General features: G+C 51.9%; 1 protein-coding gene across 1 annotated transcript in view; it reads left to right on the top strand.

The window, feature by feature from the left end:
* Positions 1–25,218, top strand: part of KIAA0556 (KIAA0556 ortholog) — a 217,901-nt gene that overhangs the window by 136,950 nt on the left and 55,733 nt on the right. Inside the window, 2 exon segments of the mRNA XM_021086440.1 lie at positions 135–350; positions 11,846–11,983. Of these exon segments, the coding sequence (XP_020942099.1) occupies positions 135–350; positions 11,846–11,983 (354 nt within the window).

The following is a 25,218-nucleotide window of genomic DNA, read 5'->3' as shown; positions in this document are numbered from 1 at the left end:
ATGGGAACTCTGCATGGGTGCTATTCCTATCCTCAGTGTACAGAGTGAATACCAAGGCACTGAGAGGTTAAATACCCCGCTGGAGAGAGGATGCTACCTGTTTCCATCTTTGGCATTCCCTTCTCCTCCTTAAGGACACATCGGGCCCGAAAGCAGAAGAGATCAAAGATGTTGTCTGCGTGACCGTGGAAATCCTCTCCAACTGGGGCAACGCGTCATGCGTGGGTCTCACTGAAGTTGAGTTCTTTGACCTGAGCAACACAAAGCTTTACGTGTCACCTCACGACGTGGACATCCGCAGCGCCAACACGCCCGGGGACCCAGGCCACCTGGTCAATAGGAACTTAGCTGTAAGTGGAGCAGCCTTGAATGAAGCTTGGCTACATGTTTTTTTCAGGGTTTTTTTGTTTGTTTGTTTTGTTTTTTCTCATTTAAAAAAAAAAGTTTTATTGGGAGTTCCCATCGTGGCTCAGTGGGCACGAATTTGACTAAGCTCCATGAGGACGTAGGTTCAATCCTTGGCCTCGCTCCGTGGGTTAAAGGATCTGGGTGAGCTGCCGTGTAGGTCACGGACGAGGCTTGGATCTGGCGTTGCTGTGGCTGTGGTGTAGGCTGGCAGCTACAGCTCCGATTCGACGCCTAGCCTGGAAAGTTCCATATGCCACCCTAAAAAGCAAAAAAAAAAAAAAAAAAAAAAAGTTTTGTTGACATATAGTTGATTTACAAGGTGGTGATAATTTTTGCTGCACAGCAAAGTGACTCAGTCATCCATATACACACATCCATTCTCTTTCAGATTACTTCCCATATAGATGATCACAGAATATTGGGTAGCATTCTTTGTGCTCTACGGCAGGTTCCCGTTGGCCCATCATTGCCTATACCTCAGTGTGCATGTGCCAGTCCCAAACCCCCAGTCCATCCATCCCACCCCCCTGCACCTGTCCCCTTTGGCAACTGTAAGTTTTTCAAAGTCTGTGCTTCTGTTTCCACTCTGCAAATAAGTTCAATTGTATTCTTTTTTTAAGGTTCCACATGTGAGTGATATCATGTGATGTTTGTCTTTCACTTAGTATGATAGTTTCTAGGTCCATCCATGTTGCTGCAAATGACGGATTATTTCATTCTTTTTTATGGCTGAGTACTATTCCATTGCATAGAAGTACCACATCTTCGTAATTCATTCATCTGTCGATGGACATTTAGGTTGCTTCCATGTCTTGGCTATTATAAATAGTGCTGCACTGAATATTGGGGTGCATGTATCTTTTCAAATTATAGTTTTCTCCAGATAGGTGCCCACGAGTGGGATTGCTGGATCGTATGGTAATTCTATTTTTAGTTTTTGAGAAACCTTGTACTGATTTCCATAGTGGTTCTATCAATTTACATTCCCACCAACAGTGTAAGAGGGTTCCCTTTTCTCTGCACCCTCTCCAGCATTTATTGTTTATAGACTTTTTGATGATTTGACCTTGTGGGTTTTTTGTTTGTTTGTTTTGTTTTGTTTTTTAATTTTAGGGCCACACCCTCAGCATATGGAGGTTCCCAGGCTAGGGGTTGAATCGGAGCTGTAGCCACCAGCCTACACCACAGCTATAGCAATGTCAGATCTGAGCCACGTCTGCGACCTACACCACAGCTCACAGCAATGCCAGATCCTTAATCCACTGAGCAAGGCCAGGAATCAAACCCGAAACCTCATGGTTCCTTGTCTGATTCGTTTCCATTGAGCCACAATGGGAACTCCTTGGACTCATGTTTGAGTTTTTTTTGTTTGTTTGTTTTTTGTCTTTTGTCTTTTTAGGGCTGCACTTGCAACATATGAAGTTTCCCAGGCTAGGGGTTAAATCAGAGCTGTTTCTGCCGGCCTACACCACAGCCACAGCAAGGCCAGATCCAAACCACATCTTCGACCTACACCACAGCTCACAGCAACGCTGGATCCTTAACCCACTGATCGAGGCCAGGGATTGAACCTGAAACCTCATGGTTCCTAGTTGGATTTGTTTCCGCTGAGCCACAACGTGAACTCCTTGGCCTCGTGTTTTGATGCATTTTTTTCTGCCCACCATAAGTCTTCGGAAAGAGTGCAGATGCAGGGAGGGCCAGGATGATGTAATGGTCCACGGCCATTCATTTGGCCAGAGGAGGGAGGAGCCTGAGGGAACAGTGCGGGTGGGGATCTCTAGACTGTACCCCTGCCCTGAGCCCTTTTCCAAATCTCTGCTCGGTGGGGGATTCTTGGGGGGGGGGGAAGACACAAAGAGGAGCCAGTTCACCCCCTTAATCCACCTTGCAGGTTACCATGCTCACCACCCAACATGGGACCTTGGGGGTCACTGAGGGCAATACCCTCGTTCTGTAGATGAAGCAACTAAGGCTTGGACAAGGGCATTGACTTGGTCAAGGTCACACTGCTGGAAAGGGGTGCTAGGGCCAAGGGCAAACCCTGCAGCCTGGCCCAGGGCCCAGGTACCTCCTCCAGGCCCTGCTTCCCTGGAGCATGGCGTGTGTCCCCAACAAACGTGGACCATCGCTTTCTTTTAAATAGCTAACCATTAAAAAAGGGAAAAGCACTGGCATTTTCTCTGCTTTCCCGCTTGCAAGTCAGACACAGGAGACTATGATCTAAGCTGCCACAGTCAGTGATCTCTGGGAGGGGCCTGGGAAACAGGGCACAGAGCTGGCCTCTGGGCCACAGAGCTGGCCTCTGGGCCACAGAGCTGGCTGGACAAGGGACAAAGGCATTGGGAAGACTTTCCCTTGGGTGCTTTTGGGGATCTTTTACATTTCCTACCGTGTCCATGTATTTTCTATTCCAGAGAACAAAGTCGGAATTTTTCTTTAAGTATTGAAAATGAAAATAGTTGCCACCTGTTCAGTTCTTGCCTTGTGCCAGGCCTGGTGCTAAGTGCGTGATGTGTATACTCTTATTTAAACCTGACATGGCACAGGCTCCAGAAGCAGAAAGGCCTGGGTTCAAAGCTTAACTCCTGACGGCTTCATGACCATGGACAGCGCACCTAACAGCGCCTTTGGTTTTCTCATCTATAAAATGGGATTCACAGTAGGGCTTACCTCAACACGCTGTTGTAAGGATCACACGTAAACACAGATCTTGCACCATGGAGTTCCCACTGTGGCTCAGCAGGTTAAGGACCCGATGTAGTCTCCATGAGGATGTGGGTTCGATCCCTGGCCTCGCTCAGTGGGTTAAAGATCTGGCATTGTTGCAAGCCATGGTGTAGGTCCCAGATGTGGCTTGGATCCAGTGTTGCTGTGGCTGTAGTGTAGGCCAGCTGCTGCAGCTCTGATTTGACCCCTAGCCTGGGAACTTCCAGACACCACCAGTGTGGCTCTAAAAAAAAAAAAAAAGAGCTAACACCATGCCTCACTCTTTTAAAGGTCTCCAAACATCAGCTATTATTGTTTTCACTGGTATTCGTCATTGTCGTAATACCACTATGAAGTTATTCCCATTTAAACAAAAAGAAGCCGGGGAGTTCTTGTCGTGCGCACAGTGGAAACAAATCCCGAATCCGACTAGGAAACATGAGGTTGTGGGTTCGATCCCTGGCCTCGCTCAGTGGGTTAAGGATCCGGCGTTGCTATGAGCTGTGGTGTAGGTCGCAGATGCAGCTCAGATCTGGTGTGGCTGTGGCATCGGCCGGCAGCTATAGCTCTGATTAGACCCCTAGCCTGGGAACATCCATATGCCGTACATGTGGCCCTGAAAAAAAAGACAAAAAAAGAAAAAGAAACGGGAGTTCCCTGGTGGCAGAGCTGGTTAAGGATGCAGTGCTGTCATTGCTGTGGCTTGGGTCACTGCTGTGGAGCAGGTTCAGTCCCTGGCCCTAGAACTTCAGCATGCCATGGACATGGTCAAAAATAAATAATTAAATAATAATAAGACGAAGCAAGAAAGGGGGGGGTGTCTTCAGAATCCCTGATTCTAGGGATCCAGGTTCTGGTCTTGTCCGTGGGCCACTTGCCTGTCTTCTCTGAGAGCCATTTTTTTTCTGCCCCCGTAGAATGGGAGTAGAGGGCCTGGCTCATCTGTAGGATTCTTATCTCGCCAGCAAAACAAACTGAGTCTGGCTTGCTTCAGTAAGTTTTAGAAAAGAAATTTGTTGCAAGTCTTTTGAGTAGCTGCGTATTCGCTGTCACCCAGGGCAGCAGAGGCCAGGTCCCGCCCCGTGGGCACGTTGGGGTTCTGGGTAGCATCTCAGGATGCACGAGGAACACCGTGGACTTGGTCTCCTCTTTGGGGGGTGGGGGTGCTGTGTCTGTCTGTCGATTGCTCAGTTAGTTTTTTTGTCATTGTGTCCCTCTGTTAGAGATAGCCAGTCCCGGGACAGGAAGACTGATGGACCAACTTGGCTAGGAGGGCCAGGCACTTCGATGTCAGTTCCACCAAGATGGCCCAGAGGGGCAGGGAGAGAATTCGCCCAGAATTCACAGTTGTTGCTGAAAGAAAGGCAGGAGAGAGTCTACATAGCCAGGATCCCGTCCACAGGGTTGGGCTGGGTGGTGTCTGAGCCTGCTTGAAGGTCAGCCGCTTTGTGACCTTGAAAGAAACAGGTCCTGTAGGTCACGGCCACTTGGATGCTCTGGCCTTGCATTCCCTGTTCTGCTTCCTGCCTCGGTCTGTAGGCTCCCCCGCATGCTGCTGGGGCTTGGCCTGGCCCTCACCAGCCCTCTCCCGTCCCCGCTTGTGCACAAAGCAATGGCATTTTGGAAGCCTGCTGTACAGAACAGAGCATACCCAGGCGATAAAAAGCATCATTGGATTTGTTGGGGACCAACTCTGATGATTCCTCTCCTCTCTGCTCTGTTCAGTGGGGGCCGATAAGCTTTGCTGTGTGATAGCAGTGGAGGACCTTGGCCCAGGGTTTTGGTGGGTCTCCTTTAAAACTTTTGGGCCCTGGAGTTCCCGCTGCGGCTCAGCAAGTTAAGGACCTGACGTTGTCTCTGTGAGGATTCAGGCTTAATCTCTGGCCTCGCTCAGCGGGTTAAGGATCTGCTGTTGCTACAAGCTGCGGTATAGGCTTGGATTTGATGTTGCTGTGGCTGTGGCATAGGTGGCAGCTGTCGCTCCGATTTGACCCTGGCCTGGGAACTTCCATATGCTGTAGGTGCGGCCCTAAAAAAAAAAAAAAAAATTGGGAGCCCCGAAGTTGGGACATGAGGCACCTGTCTCACCATGGGCTGCGGGATCTCTGGGTCCAGCTGTGGGTGGACTGGATTCCCCTTGCCGCCTTGGCCTGGAGTCTCCCTGATGGCTGTCCTCTGTGCCAGGCTGAGCCACCAGAACACACTCCCTCTCAGAATCATCCAATGGTTTTTGTTTTTGTTTTTGTTTGTTTGTTTTTTTTGGTCTTTTTAGGGCTGCACCTGCAGCATATGGAAGTTCCCAGGCTAGGGGTTGAATCAGCGCAGTAGCCACTGGCCTATGCCACAGCCACAGCAATGCCAGATCCAAGCCGCATCTTCGACTTATACCACAGCTCACGGCAGCGCTGGATCCTTAACCCGCTGAGCAAGGCCAGGGATCAAACTTGCGTCCTCATGGATGCTAGTCAGATTCATTGGCCCTGAGCCATGACGGGAACTCTGAGCCATCTAATTTCACTGGGGTTTATTAAAGACCCACAGTGTGCCAGCCAGGACCTCAGACATCCCTGACTGAATCCTCACTTGAATCTCCGGATTACTCTCCGCATTTGATAAAGGAGAAAACCAAGTCTCAGAGCGGATGAGTGACTTGGCCCAGGCCACACTGCTGTGGTGTGGAGTTGTTCTGAAAGCTGAACAGAAGGTATTTGAAACAGAGCCTGGGTTCGAAAGAGCAGTTGCTTCAGTGGAGGCGAATTGGCAGCGGGCGGGCGGGGGACTGGGTGAGTAGCTCAGGTTTGGTGCAAACCCTCCTCCCTGCCCTGCTCACCCCATCTCTCTCATCAGCCTCCTCCAGGCCCGTGACTTCCAGATGGCTCCAGATTTATACACCCACCTCTGCCCGCTTCTCCTTCTTTTTTGTTTTTTTTTGGGGGGGGGTTGTTTTTGGTCTTTTTAGGGCTGCACCTGCAGCATATGGAGGTTCCCAGGCTAGGGGTTGAATCAGAGCTGTAGCTGCTGGCCTACACCACAGCCACAGCAACGTGGGATCTTTAACCCAGGGAGTGGAGCGGGGCCAGGGATCGAACCTGCATCCTCACGGATGCTAGTCAGATGTGTTTCCGCTGATCCACGACGGGCGTGCCCAACCCTGCCTGCTTCTTTGAGGTCCTGACTGGAATGTCAGCTTCCGCTTGGCATCTCAGACTTGAAACCTGCAACCCGAGTGTGGATCCCCCACCCAGGCGCACAGCTCTTCCTCCTGCAGTGATCCTTTGCTCCGTAAACCGCAGCCCCACCTGCTTAGCTGCCAAGCCCACCCCTTACGAGTCTTCCTTGATTCCCCCCACCCCATTCCCAGCACACCAGCAAGTCCTATTGATTCCTCCTCCAACATGGAGCCTAGATCCATGTCCATTGGTTCCTCCCATTTCCATGGGTTCCTCCCAGGTCCGATCAGCTGGTTCCTCTCCCTGGAACCATTAAACAGCCTCCTGTCTCATTCCTTTCCTCTTGCCCCATCCACCCCGTTTCCCACTTTTCCAAAGGGATCAGCTTGCAGCCCTCCGCTGCTTAAAGCCCCTGCCATGACTTTCTGGGGAGAATCAGATGCCTCTCCATGGCCTGAGAGGCTGCCTGGGAACAGGCCTGCAGCCCCCTCTCTGCCTGCTTCACACGTGGGCTCCAGCAGCCACAGGGCTCCCTTCTGCTCCTCTGACCTGCCAAGCTCATTCGCACCTCTGGGATTGGCCATTGCTGCCCCCTCTGCCCAGAACATCCCTTTTCCAGATGTTCATGTGGCTACTTCCTTTCTCCTCAGTCAGATTTCAGCCCAGATAGCACTTTCTTAGCCAGACCCTCCCTGACTTTCCAGTCTGGAGGCGTCCTGTTCCCTCCCCCGCCAGCCTCTATGACATCAGCCTTTTTCATTTTCCTCAAAGCATCTTTCACTCCTAAGAAATTATAGGGAGTTCCTGTCGTGGCACAGCAGAAACAAATCCGACTAAGAACCATGAGGTTGAGGGTTCGATCCCTGGCCTCCCTCAGTGGGTTGAGGATCTGGCGTTGCCATGAGCCGTGGTGTAGGTTGCAGACTCAGGTTGGATCTGGCGTTTCTGTGGCTCTGGTGTAGGCCGACAGCTGTAGCTCCGATTTGACCCCTAGCCTGGGAACCTCCACATGCTGTGAGTGCGGCCCTAAAAAGACAAAAGACATACACACAAAAACATCTCCCATCACCGTGTAAGTTCTTGCCTGTCCTATTCACACTATATACCCAGCACATAAAAGTATACAATACATTTTTGAACATCTTTGGGAAATATTTATAGACCAATAGGTAACTGTAAGGAAAACAATGTACAGGGAAGAAAGGAATGCTAGAGAAAAATCGACAAAGCCAAAAGTTGTTTTTTGAAAGAATCAACAAAATGAACAAACCTTCAGCTAGACCAAGCAAGAAAAAAAAAAAAAAAAAAAAAAAGGAAACTATTCAAATTACTAAAATCAGGAATGAAAAAGGAGGCACTACTACCAAACTTACAGAAATAGAAAGGATTACAAGGAATATCATGAAACAAAAAAAATTTTTTTTTGGTCTTCTTAGGGTCGCACCTGCGGCATATGGAGGTTCCCCGGCTAGGGATCAAATGGGAGCTGTAGCCACTGGCCTACACCACAGCCACAGCCACACCAGATCCGAGCCACGTCTGTGGTAAAAGGAGATAAAGCCATAAAAAGGAGCGAAGTACTGACACATGGTACGACATGGACAAACCTGAAAGCACTATGCCGAATGATGGAAGTCAGACCCGAAAGACCACATATTTATGACCATCTAGGTAGGAAGCGCTCAGAAAAAATGTCCAGAATAGGTGAATCCATAGAGACAGAACATGGACAAGTGGTTGCCAGGGGCTGGGGGAAGGTGGGAATAGGGAGTGAGCCCGAAAGGGTATACAGGTTTTCTTTGGGGCTGATGAAGAATCGTCTGGAAAAAGTGGAGATGGTTGCGCAGCCTTGGGAATACACTAAAAAGCCACTGACTTGCACACTTGAGTGGCGATTTGATTTGATTTGATTTGATTTTTGTCTTTTGTCTTTTTAGGGTCACACCCGCCACATATGGAGGTTCGCAAGCTAGGGGTCAATTCTGAGCATTGCTGTGGCGGTGGTGCAGGCCGGCACCTGCAGCTCTGATTCAACCCCTAGCCTGGGAACCTCCATATGCCGTGGGTGTGGCCCTAAAAAGCCAAACAACCCCCCCCCCCGAGAAAGGCCTGTGACCATCCCTTCTGAAATGGTCCTTTCTGTGGCCATTAATAATTCTCTCATATTTTCTTCATCGGATTTATCCCCGTGCTTGATTTTTTCTTTTTTTTTTTCTTTTCTTGGCAATGTTACTTCTTTGCCTTCCCTACCAGCGCAGAGCCAGGACCTGGTAAGCCAGGCTCCCTGCCCACACCAGCATCCAGCGAAGCATCTGCCCCACAGGAGGCGCTCAGTATTTGTTGAGCGAGCGAGTGATAGATGGCCTTAACGCCTCCCCCAGTCCAGGCTTCCCACAGTGGTCCAGGCTGACTTGCGCTGCCCTTCCCACAGTGGTCCAGGCTGACTGCACTGCCCATGGCCAGCACCAGTTTTTTTTGGGTTTTTTTTGTTTTTTTTTTTTTTTGACTGTGGCATGTAGCAGCTTGATGTGGGATCTGTTTCCAGACCAGGGGTCGAACCCTGGCCACAGCGGTTCAAGCACCTTATCCTAACCACTAGACCCATCAGGGGACTCCCCTGGAGGATTTTTTTTTATGGCCTCTGGGGCCCACTTTGCCTCCCCTGCAGCAGACCCAAACTGGCCCCCAGGAGCAGCCCTGAACCCACGGTGATGGGAACTGGGGTATGACTACCCCAGCCCCCTCATCCTGCAAGTGGAATCACTTGGAGGTGTCCCGCACTGGCTCCCAGGTTGCCTGAGGGCACGGAGTGGAGCTCGCAGGCGCTCTAGCTTGGTAACACGCTCTTTGTAGAAGGCCTTTCCCCCTTCTCGCTTCTCCATACTGCATGCCCCGAAGGGTGTGTCTCTAGCTGCCTAAATCAACACCTTATACTCAAATCCTTGCCTCAGGGTCTGCTTCTGGGGAATCCAAATGAAGAATGAATGAAGGAATGAAGGAATGAAAAGCCCAGGCTTAAATCCTCACTCCACCTCTTGGGCAAACCACACCTTTGCTGGACTTTTCTTCCTTCAGTGACATGGGTGACACAGTTCTCACCCCGCAGGGCTTAGAGAGAATCCAGAGGGATCATGGTGGCAGTGCCAGGTGCTCTGATTCTTGTCCTGCCCTCTTTATCGCCACCTTCAATGGGCAGGTGCAGCAGACGCGCGGCCAGAGGGCCTGGCACCTGGAGGTTTGCCCAGTGCACCTCGGATCAGCCCTCGGCAGCTTCCTGTCCGCCTTCCTCCCGGGGGCTCTGTCTGTGGAAAGGAAACAGTAGGAGGCTTGGTTGCTAGGAAAGCCCAGCATCACCTGCAGGTTAACGTTTTGTCATTGACGACCACGTTTCCCAGTGAGCTCCCCCGTTATCCCCCCTCCCCCGCAGACAGAAATGTGCTGTGGCATCAGTTACACTCCCCTCGCCCGCGTCTAAGGGTCTGCCTTCAGTCTCTGCCTTTGTCAAGCAGCCACAGCGACCCATTTTAGGTCCCAACTCGGAGAAGGAAGGAGACTCCCCCGCTGGGTTCGGCAACGTGCTCCCTTGACCCCTCGCAGCTGCCCTGAGCACTAAAAGTTCTTGCCGAGCTCGAGAAACCTGCCAAAATAAGTCCGAACCCCTTGAACTCATCTCTCCCCCTTAACAAAGCAGCCTCCTCCCTCCTGAAAGGCACCATTGTCACTGGGACAAGCCACCTCTGTCCTCCCCGCAGCTGGAGCCTGTGCCTCGTGTCCCCTGGGGGCCGGCGGAACCCCAGAGGCAGCCCAGTGTCCTCCTTCCCCGTGCCGTCAAGTAGCAGGCACGGTCCTGGGGATGGGAGCCCATGGAGCCATTCTCAGATACCAGGCAATGCTCCTTTTACATTAAGAGGGGAATTGCAGCCAGTGTCAGAGATGCAGGTTGCTTATTGGCGGATGGATGGGACTTATGACCCTTCAGCTCCTAAGCAGAGACCCTAAACTCAAATGCCTACAGCCGCCAGGCAGCGGCATAACCAGGGAGGTGTTGTGAGTGGAAAACAGTAGGGAGCGGTGGAGACTGGGGCATCAAGAGCACCCGCCCTGATCACCAAAGCAGCGCACTCAGCTCCGGCAAGCAGCCGTCAGCGACCCTATGTTACCCTGTCTTCTAAATCTACAGACAAGCCAGACATCTAGCTCCGAGGGGGAGGGGACGTCTTCTGTCTTTAAGCGTTGGCAACGAATTTGCCTTAAAAAAAAAAAAAATAACACTTCATGAGCTAAACAAAACAGCTCTGCCTGCCAGATCAGTTTAAGTCTCTTCTCCAAAGTTTTCGTGAGAGTACCGCTGTTAGGAGGTACATTTCACTTGTCTATACATTGCTTTATTCAACTATTTTTTCAAAACATTGATTCAAAAGATGTATCATGGGCCAGGGATTCTGGAAGGCTCAGGGTGCTGGAATGACTCAGAAGAGTTCCCAGCTGAGCGTGGTTGTGTGTGTGTGTGTGTGTGTCTGTATTGACTGGGGGCGGGGGAGAACACGGACATGAAAACAAGTCATTGTGGGCCACTGAATAAGTGAGAACCTCAGGCAAGGACTTGATAACTGCAAGGGGCCATGGGTACCGGAGGAAGCAGTGGTTGTGTCAAGGGACAAGGTGACAGGGAGGACCTCAGCACATTTGAGCTGCACTTCCCAGGGTGAGAAGGGCAGGAGAACAGTGCGTGCAGGGGTCCAACCCGGGCCAAGGCACAGAGGCTGAGCCAGCATGCAGATGCTTGGGAGTAGCTGAGTTTTGTCCAGACAGACAGCAGACAAAACAGACAGGAGAGGAGGTGACCGGAGCTGAGAAGAGGCCCCCCCCCCCACCACCGCCCCCAATCTTGCTTTCTCCATCTGCATCCAAAGCACTCGTGATATGAAATTTTGTTGGTGCAAATGCAAACGACAGCGCAGCTTCCCTGCTCTTCTGCCTCTTTGGCCTTGAGAGTGGCCTTGGCAGCCTCGCTGGCAGGCGGAAATGCACACAGGGGTCCCGGGGCTTGGAAACCCTGAAAGGGAACAGAATAAATCCCAAGGCTCGGTGCCATGGCCCTGTCCCAGCAAACACCCGAGCCAGTTTCTTTCTTTGCTATTTTTAAATTTTTCAAATTCTACAGGGTTTTACAAAAGAAAATCAAAGACTCTGTTTGCCAGGTTAATCAAATGGCTCAAGTCGTGGCTCTTTTCCCATCCTTCCCCCCCACCCCACAGTCTCTCGCCCCACAAAGCCGATTAAGATGATGAAAATAAAGCCCGCTGCATTTTAAGTTCCGTCTGGATGGCAGAGCAGAGGGGTTCGTGTGACAGCTTTGTGCTGGGGATGAGGGTCAGTAGCCCTGACCCCAAAGTACGGTCCCGATGGGGTGAGTCCTGAAACCCCACCCTGGAAGAGGTAGAGACGGCGGCTGGCTCCCTGCTCTCACCCTCCCCTGGTTGCCATAGTCACCGCCTGTTTACTTTGGGATGAGGCAGAGATGTGCTAACCACCTCCTTCTCTTGCTGATGTTTCAGAGCAAGAAAGACCCTTCCTTGTGGATGTGCCCCTTCAACCCGCCGCTCCAGCTCTTTTTCATTATCCGCAACACGAGGCAGCTGCGTGACTTTGGTCTATCCAAGGTCAAGGTTTGGAATTACTGGACGGCTGATGGCGTAAGTGACTGACTCCAGTTCCTCGCTGGGCATTTGGCTGATGGACGCACTTAGCACCATCTAAGAGCCCAATTCCTGAAGCTGCAGAATGGGTACCTGGGTGTAGCAAGGGCCCCTTGGGGGATCTCCCCTGGCATCATCAGAGCCACCAGGAGCAGAGCCTCCACTGAAGGTTTGGGAAGTGCAAATCCAGTCACCCTTGGAGGGAACTGGAACACAGAGAGGTTAGGCAATATGGCTCAAGTCACACAGCCAGTAAGCGTCAGAGTGAGGATTTGAACCCTTGAAGTCAGACTCCAGGACCATTCACTTAGTCAGCGTTTCTCAAACTATGATCCGCAGTGACTCACCTGGAATCTGGATAAAGTGCAGGTTCTAATGTAGCAGGTCTAGGACGGGGCCCACGGTTCTGCGTGTCTAACGAGCTCCAGGCGGCCCAGTGCTCCTGGGGTGTGGACCCCACTCTTAACAGCCAGGCTCTTAAAGCTCTGTGCCCTTTGGTCTCTCTGGTTTCAGAACCCCTCCCCTCCTTCCTACCCTCACACCCTTACCCACACCCAAGCCCTCACCCTTGCGTCCTTGCTTTCTTCTCTGAGCTGTTTTTCATGTATTCCTTTGTAGTTATTCCTTCAATCAACATCAATTACTGAGCACATCCTAGGTGCTATCAGGCTTTGTGACTGATTCTGAGGACACTGATGTAAAGACAGCCTATGCCTTGGAGGTACTCCTCATCTAAAAGCCAGCAGACCTGGGAGTTCCCTGGTGGTCTAGGGGTTAGGATTCAGCACTTTCATGGATGAGGCCCTGGTTCAATCCCTGGTCAGGGGAATGAGATCCCACATGAAGCCACTGCACGTGGCGGCCAGTAAAATAAAGTAAAATAAAAACTAGCAGACAAGTAAAAGTAGAAATATTGATACTGAGGGATGAAGGCCTTGATAAAGCTAAACCCAGAGTGCCCAGGATTTCAAACAGAAGCCCCAGGGACTCAGCAGGGAACTCAGTGAGTGAGGAGGGAGAGGACCCCCTCAGCCTATCCTGGTTTCCCCTCTTATGATAGAAAAGGGGGGCAAGAATTGTTCTACTTTCTAATCTGCTAAAAGGGAAACAATAATACAAACGAGATGATAAATGGGAACCGATCCTCAGCTTCAATGTTATTAGAGAGACACTAGGGCCTGGTGGGGAGTGTGGCAGACTGGCAAGCACATGGCCCAGGTAAAAGTGGGTCATTTTTCGCCTTTAACTAATGGCCACTACAGAGCAGTACCAGCCAGTGTTACTGGATCTCCTGAACATGCCCAAGAAGCTGGGAATCCGGATTTTGAGATGAGTTGTTCTGTTTGCACATGTCCGTAGCTACTTTCTTTTTGTTTAATTTAATTTAATTTGATTTGCTTTTTAGGGCCACACTTATGGCATATGGAAGTTCCCAGGCTAGGGGTCCCATTGGAGCTACAGCTGCTGGCCTATGCCACAGCCACAGCAACGCAGGATCCGAGCTGCATCTGCGACCCACACCACAGCTCATGGCAACACCGGATCCTTAACCCCCTGAGCAAGGCGAGGGATCGAACCCGCAACCTCATGGTTCCTAGTCGGATTTGTTTCTGCTGTGCCAAGATGGGAACTCCAATAGCTACTTTAAATTCTTTTGAAATCACCCTACAGTCCAAACCAAAATTCATCTTTGGGCTGGAGCTGGCCTTTCCCAGCTTGTGCTCCCTGGAGCCAGGAGGAGGGAGCCCGCCTCAGGCTGGGAGAGGCCCGGGGAGGTTCTTGAAGATGCACATACCTGAACTCTAGTGGACAGAGAGGCACTGAGCAAGGCAGATAAGGGAGCGGATTTCTGGTGGAAGGAGGTACCTGGGCCAAGGCAGAGACATACGAAGAGTCCAGCCTCCTAATCCCTCTCCCTGACCCCAGCCCAAGCCTCCAGTCTGTCTCCAGTAGCCATGGGAGGCCTGAGCATGACTCTATGGGTTCAAACCCTCAAGGGCTCCCCTTGACCCAGATAATCCAGGTCAGATCTCTGCATGCGACATCAGAGCCCCCTAATCCCTGCGTGTCAAGCCTGCCTCTCCCTCAGCACCTGCCCCTGGCTCATGCCACCCTCCACAGTACCAGCTGCTCATGGTCCCTGCCCCCCCCAGCCCCTCCCATCTCACTCAACTCGAAATGCCCGCCTCTGCCTCAGATTCCTGGAAACCCCAGACATCCCTTTCTGGGATGCTGGCCTGCCCCTCCGACCCCTGTGCCCTTCGGGCCCTCACGAACCTGTTCCATCTCCCCTGTACCAGGGGCGACAGCTGCCTCCCCATCCCACGTGGGCCTCTGGGGAGCAAGGCTCCAGTTGTCTCCACCACCGCTCTATCCAAGTAGGAACACACGGTTGTCGAATGACTGAATGAGCTCATTCCCCAGGGGCCAGAAGCCGTTGGGATCCAGACGAGAGACTGAGAGCAGGAGGGGTTAGGATGCTTGCCCCGGGGCCCGAGCACAGATTAGGGGAGACTAACCTGCCTCCTCCCTCCTTCCTGGCCTCCCTTCCCGTGTGCCTCTTCCTGCTGATTCTCCATCCCACCCTCCCCCTGCTCACCCAGCACCGAATAAACATCTGCTAGGTTCTGGGGATCTGGAGGCTAATGTGGCAGACACAGTCTCAGCTGCCTCTGTTCACACACAGAGCCGCTTGAGAGAGGGAACAAAAAACTTTCTCTGATTTCTCTCTTTTTGAGGTTTTCTTTTCTTTCTTTTTTTAAAAAAAAAACAAAAAACAAAAAACAAAAAAAACCCCCAGATACCTAGGAGTTCCCATCATGGCTCAGGGGTAACGAACCCAACTAGTATCCATGAGGATGCGGGTTTGATCCCTGGCCTCGCTCAGTGGGTTAAGGAGCCAGGTTTGCCGTCAGCTGTGGTGTAGGTCGCAGATGTGGCTCAGATCTGGTGTTGCTGTGGCTGTGGTGTAGGCAGGCAGCTACAGCTCCGATTCAACGCCTCGCCTGGGAGCTCCCATATGGCGTGGGTGCGGCCCCAGAAAGAAAATCCTTAAAGTTTAAATTTGAGAACAAGTCCAAACCACTGGAATAAATGCAGAGGTTTCCATGGGCATGTCAGCCTCCCCTGCCCCGACCCCCCCTCCCACTCCCAAGCCTGGGGCCAGCCCTGGCCCATGTATACAGGGGGGGCTCTCCTCCAGGCCCCGGTGCGGCTCAGGCCCGTGTAGCCGCAGCAGCCGCTCCCAGCCTCTGCCAGCCTCTAGGGCTGGGTCCTCTCATTATCCAGTCTGCCCGACACTTCCTGGCAGGCGGTCATCAGCATCTTCTGGAATGGGTAATGGAACAGCCCTGGCTGCTCGAGCCCGTGCCCTGGAGCTCGGCCCTGTCATTGACTGTATAGCTCAGGCCAAGAAAAGCGGATTTTATGCGCTAGATTACAAAGAAGATAAGCTTCATCCCTTCTTCTCGGCCGAGGCCTTGCCTTTTTCCGTTAACCTGCACTTGGCCTTCCCTGTGTGCTGGGAATAGAAAAGAGGGGCCAGACGTCGGGGTATCGTGGCAGGTGCTTTGGGGAGCGGCCGGCCGCGGTGTTTCTACACAGAGGAGAGCGTGCAGGACCGCAGTCCCTGGCGGGGGCATCACTTATGTCACGCGCACCCATCTGTTGCCAGAATTTTCCGGGGGCAGAAAGCGCCACACAAATGCAGCTGCAGGTTGGTTTGATTTAATATTCTCCAGAGAATGCCATTACTGTGTGTTTTAAAGGAGATAAAATGAGAGTTTATAGGAAATATAGTGCAGCCTGGTAGACACGGCTTGTTAATAGAGTGTTTTGTGTCTGCGAACCCAAGGAAGAAAAGCTAAATGTGAGGCGCTCATCCAACCAAGGCTGGTTTAGAACCTGAGAAAAGAAGGTGCTAGAAGAAGGGGGAGTCTCTCTTATTGGAAAATACGCTGCCCATTGAATCCTCGGGCTAACTTGGATGGGCTCCCTACCCGCTCATCAGGCAATGCCCTGAGTGCCCACCGGCCCTGAGGAGAGGGACTTCAGGACAGAGTCAGGACACGGAGGCTGGAGTCTGTCCGTGCGGGTGCACAGGGCGGCAGGCAGGAGTTGCGGTATTTGTCACAGCGGCTGCCGTTGACCCGGGGCTGCATGCATCAGGCAGGCCTGAGGCCCCGGGGAGGCACTCGGGGAACTTGTGAGGCCAGAACAAAGAATGGAACAAATGAATCATCTCAATCAATGCCCCCCCCTCCCATCCTACAAGGTGGATGCTGTCAGGCTCGCGCCTTGCAGGTGAAGAAGCCAGGGTTTAGACTAAAGAGGTCCTACAGGCCAGATGGACTGTGTCTCTTTGGCCCACTCTGCCCGCTGTGCCGTCTTGAGAAGGATCTAGAATTTTCTTTCTGGTCCGTCCAGGAAAGGTGTGTGATTGATCAGTGATATCTCTCTTGGGCTCAGGAGGAGGATGCGATGATATGCTTGTCGCATTGTTTCATGTTTCCCCGGATCGAATGACTTGCCCAGCTAGTGCAGAGTAGGGACAGAAGTGGGAAGGGCACATGGGGTGTGTGGGTTTTACTGCAGTTTTCTTTTTACTTTCTTTCTTTTTTTGTCTTTTTGCCTTTTCTAGGGCCGCGCCCACTGCATATGGAGATTCCCAGGCTAGGGGTCGAATCGGAGCCATAGCCACCAGCCTATGCCAGAGCCACAGCAATGCCAGATCCCGAGCCGCATCTGCAACCTACACCACAGCTCACGGCAACGCTGGATCCTTCACCCACTGAGCGAGGCCAGGGATCGAACCTGCGCAACCTCATGGTTCCTGGTCAGATTCGTTAACCACTGCGCCACGACGGGAACTCTAGCTGCAGCTTTCTTGACCCCGCTTCCCCCGCAGAGTGGCATCTGTTAGGAGGAGGAAATCGATGTCTCCCTTCCCTGGGATGTAATAACCCATCCAAAAAGTGGGCTCTCAGCAGCTCCCCACAGTCCATCTGTTTGCCTTTATAGAAGGCACATTTATCTGCTACGAGGTTCCACCATTCAGTAAAAGCAGGCACGCCTTCCCCGTTTCCACCTACACATCCCTGTTGCAGATGCCACCTGTAGCCTGGTCACAACAGCAAGTGGCCCGGACTCATATTTCATGCATAGAAATGGTGCTGACGAAGTAGTTTCTGAATAAATGAATGAATGAATGTTACATTTCCCCAGTGTTACATTTTTGTGACTTGTCATGTTGATCTGGGCCAGTACGGCCCCAAAGAACTTTCTGCAATTGGAGTTCCAGTCATGGCGCATGGGCACCGAATCTGACTAGGAACCATGAGGTTGCACAGGTTCGATCCCTGGCCTCGCTCAGTGGGTTAAGGACCCAGCATTGCCGTGAGCTCTGGTGTAGGTCGAAGATGCATCTCAGATCCCGCATTGCTGTGGCTGTGGCGTAGGCTGGTGGCTGCAGATCCAATTCGACCCCTAGCCTGGGAACCTCCATATGCTGCAGGGGCATCCCTAAAAAGCAAGAAAAAAAAAAAAAGGATTTTCTGCAATGATATTAACAGGCTCTATCAGCCCCATCCAGTACAGGAGCCACTAGCCACAGGCAGACACTGAGAACCTGAATTGTGGCTGAAAGACTGTATTTTACAATTTATTTCACCTTAATATTAATGTAATTATCCACATATGGCTGGCAACTACATAAAGGACCACACAGGTCTTGGTGCTCAGGGAACCATGGTAACCAAATAGGCAAGGCCCTGTTCATGCAGCCTTGTCCCCTCTCATGAGGAAGGGACAGTCAACAATGGTGTCCCTTTAGGTAATGCGAAGTGTTCTGGAGATGATCAAATCGGGCAAGGGGAGAGAAGCAGGGGAGGAGAAGGCTAGGCTGCTCAGCAGAGGGGATCAAAGGCTTCCCCTGACCTGAACGTTGAGAAGGAGCAGCCCTGGGAACAGCAGCAGGAAGAGAGTTCCAGGCAAGGGGCACAGCAGGAGCAAAGGCTATGCGGTGAACAGAGGGGCGTGGAAGGGGAGGTCCCAGCGGGAGGTGGGAGCCAGGTCTTGAGGGCTTTACTGGTTCGAATTCCAAGAGCGGCAAGATGGGGCATGGTCAGAGCCAGCCCACCTGGGGCAAACCCTGGCTCCTCCTCTTTCCCAGCCCTGCGACCCTGAGTGACTTTGAGCATGTTACACTCTGCCTCTATGCCTCCGTTTTCTCATCTGTGAAATGGGATAATTTTTTAAAATTGAAGTATAGTTTGTTTATAAGACGGGATAATTCTTGTTCAGAAGCATAGTTGGTTGGGAATTCCCATCGTAGCTCGGTGGTTAACAAATCCGACCAGGAACCATGAGGTTGCGGGTTCGATCCCTGGCCTTGCTCAGTGGATTAAGGATCCAGTGTTGCTGTGAGCTGTGGTGTAGGTCACAGACACAGCTCCGATCCCGCATTGCTGTGGCTCTGGTGTAGGCCAGTGGCTACAGCTCTGATTTGACCCCTAGCCTGGGAATCTCCATATGCCGCGGGAACAGCCCAAGAAATGGCAAAAAGACAAAAAAAAAAGAAGAAGTATAGTTGATTTACAATGTTGTGCCAATTTCTGCTGCACAGCAAGGGGACCCAATCATACATTTACATACATTCATTTTCTCATGTTATCTTCCATCATCTTCTATCCCAAGAGACTGGATATAGTTCCCTGTGCTGTAAAGTAGGACCTTGTTGTCTATCCATTCTAAATGTGATGGTTTGTCTACGGCCATACCACCCCAAATGCGCCCGATCTCCTCTAAATGTAATAGTTGGTGTCTACTAACCCCAAACTCCCCATCCATCCCACTCCCTCTCTCACCCCCCTTGGCAACCACAAGTCTGTTCTCCCTGTCTGTGAGTCTGTTTCTGTTCTGTAGGCAGGTTCATTTGTGCCATATTTTAGATTCCACATAAATGATATCATAAGGTCTTTGTCTTTCTCTGACTTCGCTCAGTATGAGAGTCTCTAGTTGCATCCATGTTGCTGCAAATGGCATTATTTCATTCTTTTTTATGGCTGCATAGTATTCCATTATGTATATGTACCACACCTTCTTAACGCATTCATCTGTTGATGGGCATGAGATGGGATAATTCTTGTTCAGTTAATACAATATGAAGTGCTCAGAATGTTTCCTGACAAAGGTCAGCTCTCAGTATTAGTATTATTGGAGGGATTTTGGACAAGGGGTGACACAATCTGATTGCAGAGTTGAAATGATCACTCTGGCTGCTGTTTGGAGAAGGCTCCAAAGGAAAGCAGGAGCCCAGAGAGGAGGCTCTTAGCATAGTCCAGCTTGGCAGCTTGAATGAGGGTTGTGGTGCTTCTGAAGTGTACCATGTAGACTCAGTTCATCCCAGAGCAATGAGAAAGGGCTTTTTTTTTTTTTTTTGCAAGAGGGTGGGGGAGCCTCAAATGAGTGCAAAAATGAAGAGATGAGGAGTTCCTGTCGTGGTGCAGCAGAAATGACTCTGACTAGGAACCATGAGGTTGCAGGTTCGATCCCTGGCCTCGATCAGTGGGTTAAGGATCCGGCATTGCCATGAGCTGTGGTGTAGGTTGCAGATGCGGCTCGGATCTGGCGTTGCTGTGGCTCGGGCATAGGCTGGCAGCTACAGCTCCGATTCGACCCCTAGCCTGGGGATCTCTATATGCCGAGGGTGAGGCCCTAAAAGGACAAAAAGACCAAAAAAGAAAAAAAAAATAGGAAGAGATGAGTTCAGTAACAACCTATGTACCCTTCACCAGCTTCAAAAATTATCAGCATTCTGCCATTTTTGTTTCATCTCTTTCCCTAACATTTAAAAATAAATTGTAGCTATCATATCATTTCACTCATAAATTTTTCATATGCATCTCTAACAGATGAGTTTGTTTTTATATAACCCCAATGCCAACATCGTACCTGACAATAATTAATTATTATGCTCTAATACCATATTCAAATATCCCTAATTGCCTCAAAATTAGGGATATTTGATTACGGGTGGGGTATATGATTACAGGTGGGGTATTAGAGCATAATAATTAATTATTGTCAGCTCTGATTTTTGTACAGTTGATTTGTTTGGATCAGGGTACAGACCAAGGCTGAACATGGCAATGACTTTGCAGTCAAAGACGTGGCCTTCATTTGGGCAGCCGAGTCAGTGCAGCCTGATGGCTCTGCCGCATGGTGGGGTTGGGGCAGCCTCAGGCCTGGGGAGCATGATGGCATCTTACTAGGGTGGCGGGTGTGGAGGGCACTGACTCAAGTGCCTGAGAGACTTCCTTGGGTGTTGATCTCGGGCTTAGTCCAGGTCATTGTCAATGCTGGAGGGTGTTCTCTGGTGGGTGGGCTGCCGCATCTGGAATCTGGGTGCAGAAACTATGCTTGGGAAGATACAGGCATGGCCACCTTGAAAGTCCCAGGAGGCTCAGGTTGGCAGCAAGCCCTCAACCAGCAGGGGAGCGAGAGGTGAGCAGAGAATTCTGCCTTCACATAGGGGCCCTGGAGTGGCCTCCGTGGCTCAGTGGTAATGAACCCAACTAGGATCCATGAGGATGTGTGTTCAATCCCTGGCCTTGATCAGTGGGTTAGGATATGGTGTTGCTGTGAGCCGTGGTGTAGGTCACAGACCCGGCTCAGATCCCACATTCCTGTGGCTGTGGTGTAGGCTGGCAGCTATAGCTCCAAATTGACCCCTAGCCTGGGAACTTCCATATGCGGCAGGTGTGGGCCCCCCCCCCAAAAAAAAAGATAGGGGCCAACGTGGTGTTCAGATGCCAACGGGAAGGTTGGGATTCAGAGCCAGACTACTCCCAGCAGGAAGGAAGAACACAGATGCAGGAGTTCCCGTTGTGGCATAGCAGAAACGAATCTGACTAGGAACCATGAAGTTGCAGGTTTGATCCCTGGCCTCGCACAGTGGGTGAAAGATCGGGCATTGCCATGAGCTGTTGTGTAGGTTTCAGACGTGGCTTGGATCTGGTGTTGCTGTGGCTCTGGTGTAGGCCAGCAGCAACAGCTCCGATTAGACCTCTAGCCTGGGAATCTCCATATGCCACGGGTGCGGCCCTCAAAAGCCAAAAAAAAAAAAAAAAAAAAAAAAAAAAAAAGAATACAGGTGCAGAACCAGGGTAGAAGCGGAGTCCCGTGTCCTGTACTGTGCAGACCAGGGGACAGGCTGCACCTGGGGCTGGACAGATGTCTAAGCAGCAAGGGCTTCTCACGCATATGAGGGGCCAGCCTAGGACAGCAAAGCAACCCCCTCCCTTCCCACACCTCCTGCCTGCCTTGGCCAGAGATTTAGTAGCTGAATCTGTTGATTGAAGTTCTCAGTCCCAGGGCTGGAATATCAGCCAGGATCCTCTTGGTAGCAGAGAACAGAAAACCTAATTAAATCCGGCTTAAGGACACAAAGGTGTTCTTTGGCTCAAGTTATAGGAGAGTATGAGGTGGCCGGCTTCAGGCATGGCCGGATCCAGGAGTTCACATGATGTCATCACCAATCTGCCCCTCTCCATCAGAGGGGGGGCAGATGTCTGCTTTCTCTGTGTTGACATCATCCTCCAGTTCCAAGTGGTGGTCGCTGATGCCATCAGACTCACTCTTGATTTTAGCTGTCCTTGCACAAAGAGACTGTCCTTGGGAGAGCCCCAGATCTAGGGCCCACTGGCCAGGTCTGGGTTGCAACCTAGGGTGGGGCCCACCTTGGCCACATGAAGTGAGTTTGAGGGAATGGAAAACCGAGGGGCTGTCTCCAAAAGAAGGGAAAATCACGAGGGAAAGTGGGCAATGATACCCAAACTAGGTCCTTTTGCATTTTTCCTAAGAACACAGATGTTAGATGCTGTTGAATTTATTCATCAGCTCCCAACCTTCTCCAAGGCTTAGTTTCTGAATCAAGCTTTGCCCCTGGCCATGAAATACTTTTCTTTGGCCTTTCCACCCGGCAATGCCCTGACACCCCAAGTCGGCACCCTGAACCCCAGGTCCCTCGGCCCCACTCCAGGCTCCACATCCTTTTGCACCTGACTCCCACCTTTTGAATCCATCCTGTGCTCCTCCCTTTGCCCCTCGCTGCCAGTCCTAAGTCCTACCACTTCTACTGCTCAAACCTGCCTCATTCCACGTCCAACTCCTCCTTCCCCCGCTGCCTGCCGGCTCCTCTGTCTCCCCACTCTGCTCACTCATCTGCTCTGTCCCTCCATCTCATCAGCAGAGCTGTATCGATCGCCGCACACTTGGGCCATGCGCTGGGGCCAGAAATCAGACACGCTGTCTGCCCCCGCGAGCTCTCTCCCAGGCAGGAGGGCCCAGGGGAGTGACAGCAAACCACAGTTCACTGGGGCTGGGACAGTGGCAGGGGATGAGCTGAGGGCCTCGCCGCTGCAGAATGTCTCAGGGGAGTGGCCACAGTCCCTGGCCAGCACGTGCTGTCCAGGGCATCCCGAGAAAAGGACCGTGACTCAGAGACTGTGCCCCAGCTGACCAAAGGCCACTCACAGACCGAGTGCCGCTGGCTCACACCCGTGTTCTCAGATTTCTTTGAATTAATCACCAACTTGGAAAAATCAGAAGGTCTTCCGTGAAACATAGGGATTTTTGACTTTTATTGAGAAACTGGAAGGTTGGCCGCACTGGGTCACATCCACGCCTGGAAGCTTTGGTGGAGCTGAGTCATGGCGCCGCAGTCCCCACCACTCCCACTTGTGTCCCCGGCATAGTGGCACTATTGTCCTGACACCACCTCACTTCTCCCATTTGCCATGTTCGCCCAGGCTCCACGTGTGTACATGCTGGTGACTTCCTCCAACGCTCGGACCCCAAAAATGGCTCCCTGACTCCTCCATCCTTAGGCAACTCTTATCCCCTCTGGTCCCTGGGAAACTCTCTGTCCTCTGAGCCTTTGCTCCTGCCCTTCCCAGCCCCTGGAATGCCTCGCTGGTCTTATGACAAACCCTGCCTTTGGAATGTTCTGTGTAAATCTCTCTTTCCCTGCCAGCTTCCTGCCTGCCCCTAGCCTGCCCCAGATGCCTCCTGATGGTCTCAGCCATACCTTCCAGGCCCCAAGTCACATGTGTCCCTAGGGCATCCCTCAGTTTCCTGAGCCTCAAGTGTCCCAAACAGGTGCCCCCAGCCAGATTAGTCCCACAAGCAGATTCTGTTTGGCCCTTATGGTGTTGTACAGCTTGTGAAACTTTTGACAACACTGGAAAATTGTCTTTTGATCAGCTGCCATCATTCCCTCTGCGGCACCAGCCAGCTGGAGCCCAGGGACCCCCATGGCCTCTGACTTGGGGACCTCCCACGAGTGTGGTGCTGTAGGCGCTGGAGTCTGCGACCCCTAATTTTTTGTGTGTATGTGTCTTTTTAGGGCTGCTCCAGCAGCATAGGGAGGTTCCCAGGCTAGGGGTCAAATCAGAGCTGCGGCTGCCGGCCTAACCACAGCCACAGCAACATGGGGTCCGAGCCGCATCTGCCACCTACACCACAGCTCACGGCAATGCCGGATCCTTAACCTATTGAGCGAGGCCAGGGATCGAACCTGCGTCCTCATGGATACTAGTCAGATTTGTTTCCCCTGAGCCACCAAGGGAACTCCTGTGACCCCCTAATTACTTAGGCTTTTGTGAATTGCTTAAGGAGAGCCCGGCTTTCATCTTTTGTGTCTCACCCAGGCCAGGATCCTGAAAGGCCCCCTGTGGCATGTGTTGGGTGAAATGAAATTAGAAGACTTGCCTGCTGGGGCCTGAGCCCAGATGAAGCGCTTAATCTTAAGTTAGTGAGAGTCATTTTAGGCCCCATCCTGGGGGGGATAGGGTTCTCCTATGCCTGCTGCCAGCCTCAGTCAGGAGCAGGATTACTGCAGCAGGGCAGGGAGGCTCCAGCCTCATAGCTCTCAGCAGCCAGCCCCAGTGGGTGCATCTATCCAGGCCGTGGATTGGGTACAAGACAGTGATGGCAGCTCGTGTGTCTCGAGCATATTACATATTCAAAGCACTGTACGTGTATCAGCTCCTTTATTCCACACCACAGGCCTATGCAAGCAGACCTCTGGTGATCAGCTCCATCTTCCAGATGGGGAAATTGAGGCACAGAGAAGCAGATCAACTTGCTGGTGATCACATGACTACCAGGCAGTCTCGGCCCCACCACCCGGCCCTGCCTTTCAATAGAGAGGGACACTGTGGTCCCTGGTGAGCCGGGCCCTGCCTAGGGCAGCTGCCATTCCTCTGCCCTGGCCCTGTCACGCCAGATGGCCTAAACTTTCAAGAGAGGCCAGAATTGCGCATTGTTATGCAAAAGCCCTCTGTTTTTAGATATTATCAGCCGGTTCTGAAAATTCGAACTGCTCTGTGGGCCGAACTGGCCCAGATCCAGCTGGAGGGCCACCAGTGAGTGACCCAATCTGTCAAGCCCCATCCCTGTCTGTCACCCGAGTCTGTGACGTTGAGGCATCCGAGTCATCACCCCCCATCCCCAAGGTGGCATGTAGTAGGTTAAATGTCACATGTCCCACCATCTTCAAGCTGCTACATCACAGCAAATGGTTTGGGAGTTCTCGTCGTGGCTCAGCGGTAACGAACCTGACTAGTATCCATGAGGATGCCAGTTCGATCCCAGGCCTTGCCCAGTGGGTTAAGGATCTGGCGTTGCCATGGGCTGTGGTGTAGGTCGCAGACGCAGCTTGGATCCCGTGTTGCTGTGGCTGTGGTGTGGGCTGGCAGGTGCCGCACAGATTCGACTCTTAGCCTGGGAACTTCCACAAGCCGCCAGTGTGGCTCTAAAAAGACAAAAGAAAGAGGTTTTCATTGGCCTTCCTCCCCAGGGACATACAAAAGGTCATTGAGATCTCCTCAAGTTCAGGTGCTCCAGGAAGGAGCAGGTTTAGTTCCCAGAGTCAGGCCTCAAGACAGATGGGACCGCGCCCCTTCCCTGTTTTTCCGAAGGTCTCCATCCGGGCAAGAACAGGTGTGCACTGGGGCCGTGAGGTCCTAGGAGCAGGGATCTGGTTGCAAGCCCAGGCTCAGAGTCCAGCGAAGGACCCTCAACTCAACCCAAGGAGGCATCGAGGGGCAGAGGGGGGAGGGCCGAGGTGGGGGTGGGGAGGGGCAGTTCCTGAGCCAAGTCCCAAAGCCTACGCGACGGCTCTCCAGGGGCCAGCAGCTCACTCCCCGAAGTCCCTTGTCCCTGATAAGCCT

Source organism: Sus scrofa, chromosome 3 (genome assembly GCF_000003025.6).
Source record: "Sus scrofa isolate TJ Tabasco breed Duroc chromosome 3, Sscrofa11.1, whole genome shotgun sequence".
Taxonomy (NCBI): domain Eukaryota; kingdom Metazoa; phylum Chordata; class Mammalia; order Artiodactyla; family Suidae; genus Sus; species Sus scrofa.
Note: the sequence above shows the minus strand (reverse complement) of the source record. Positions and strands in the feature narration are given on the sequence as shown.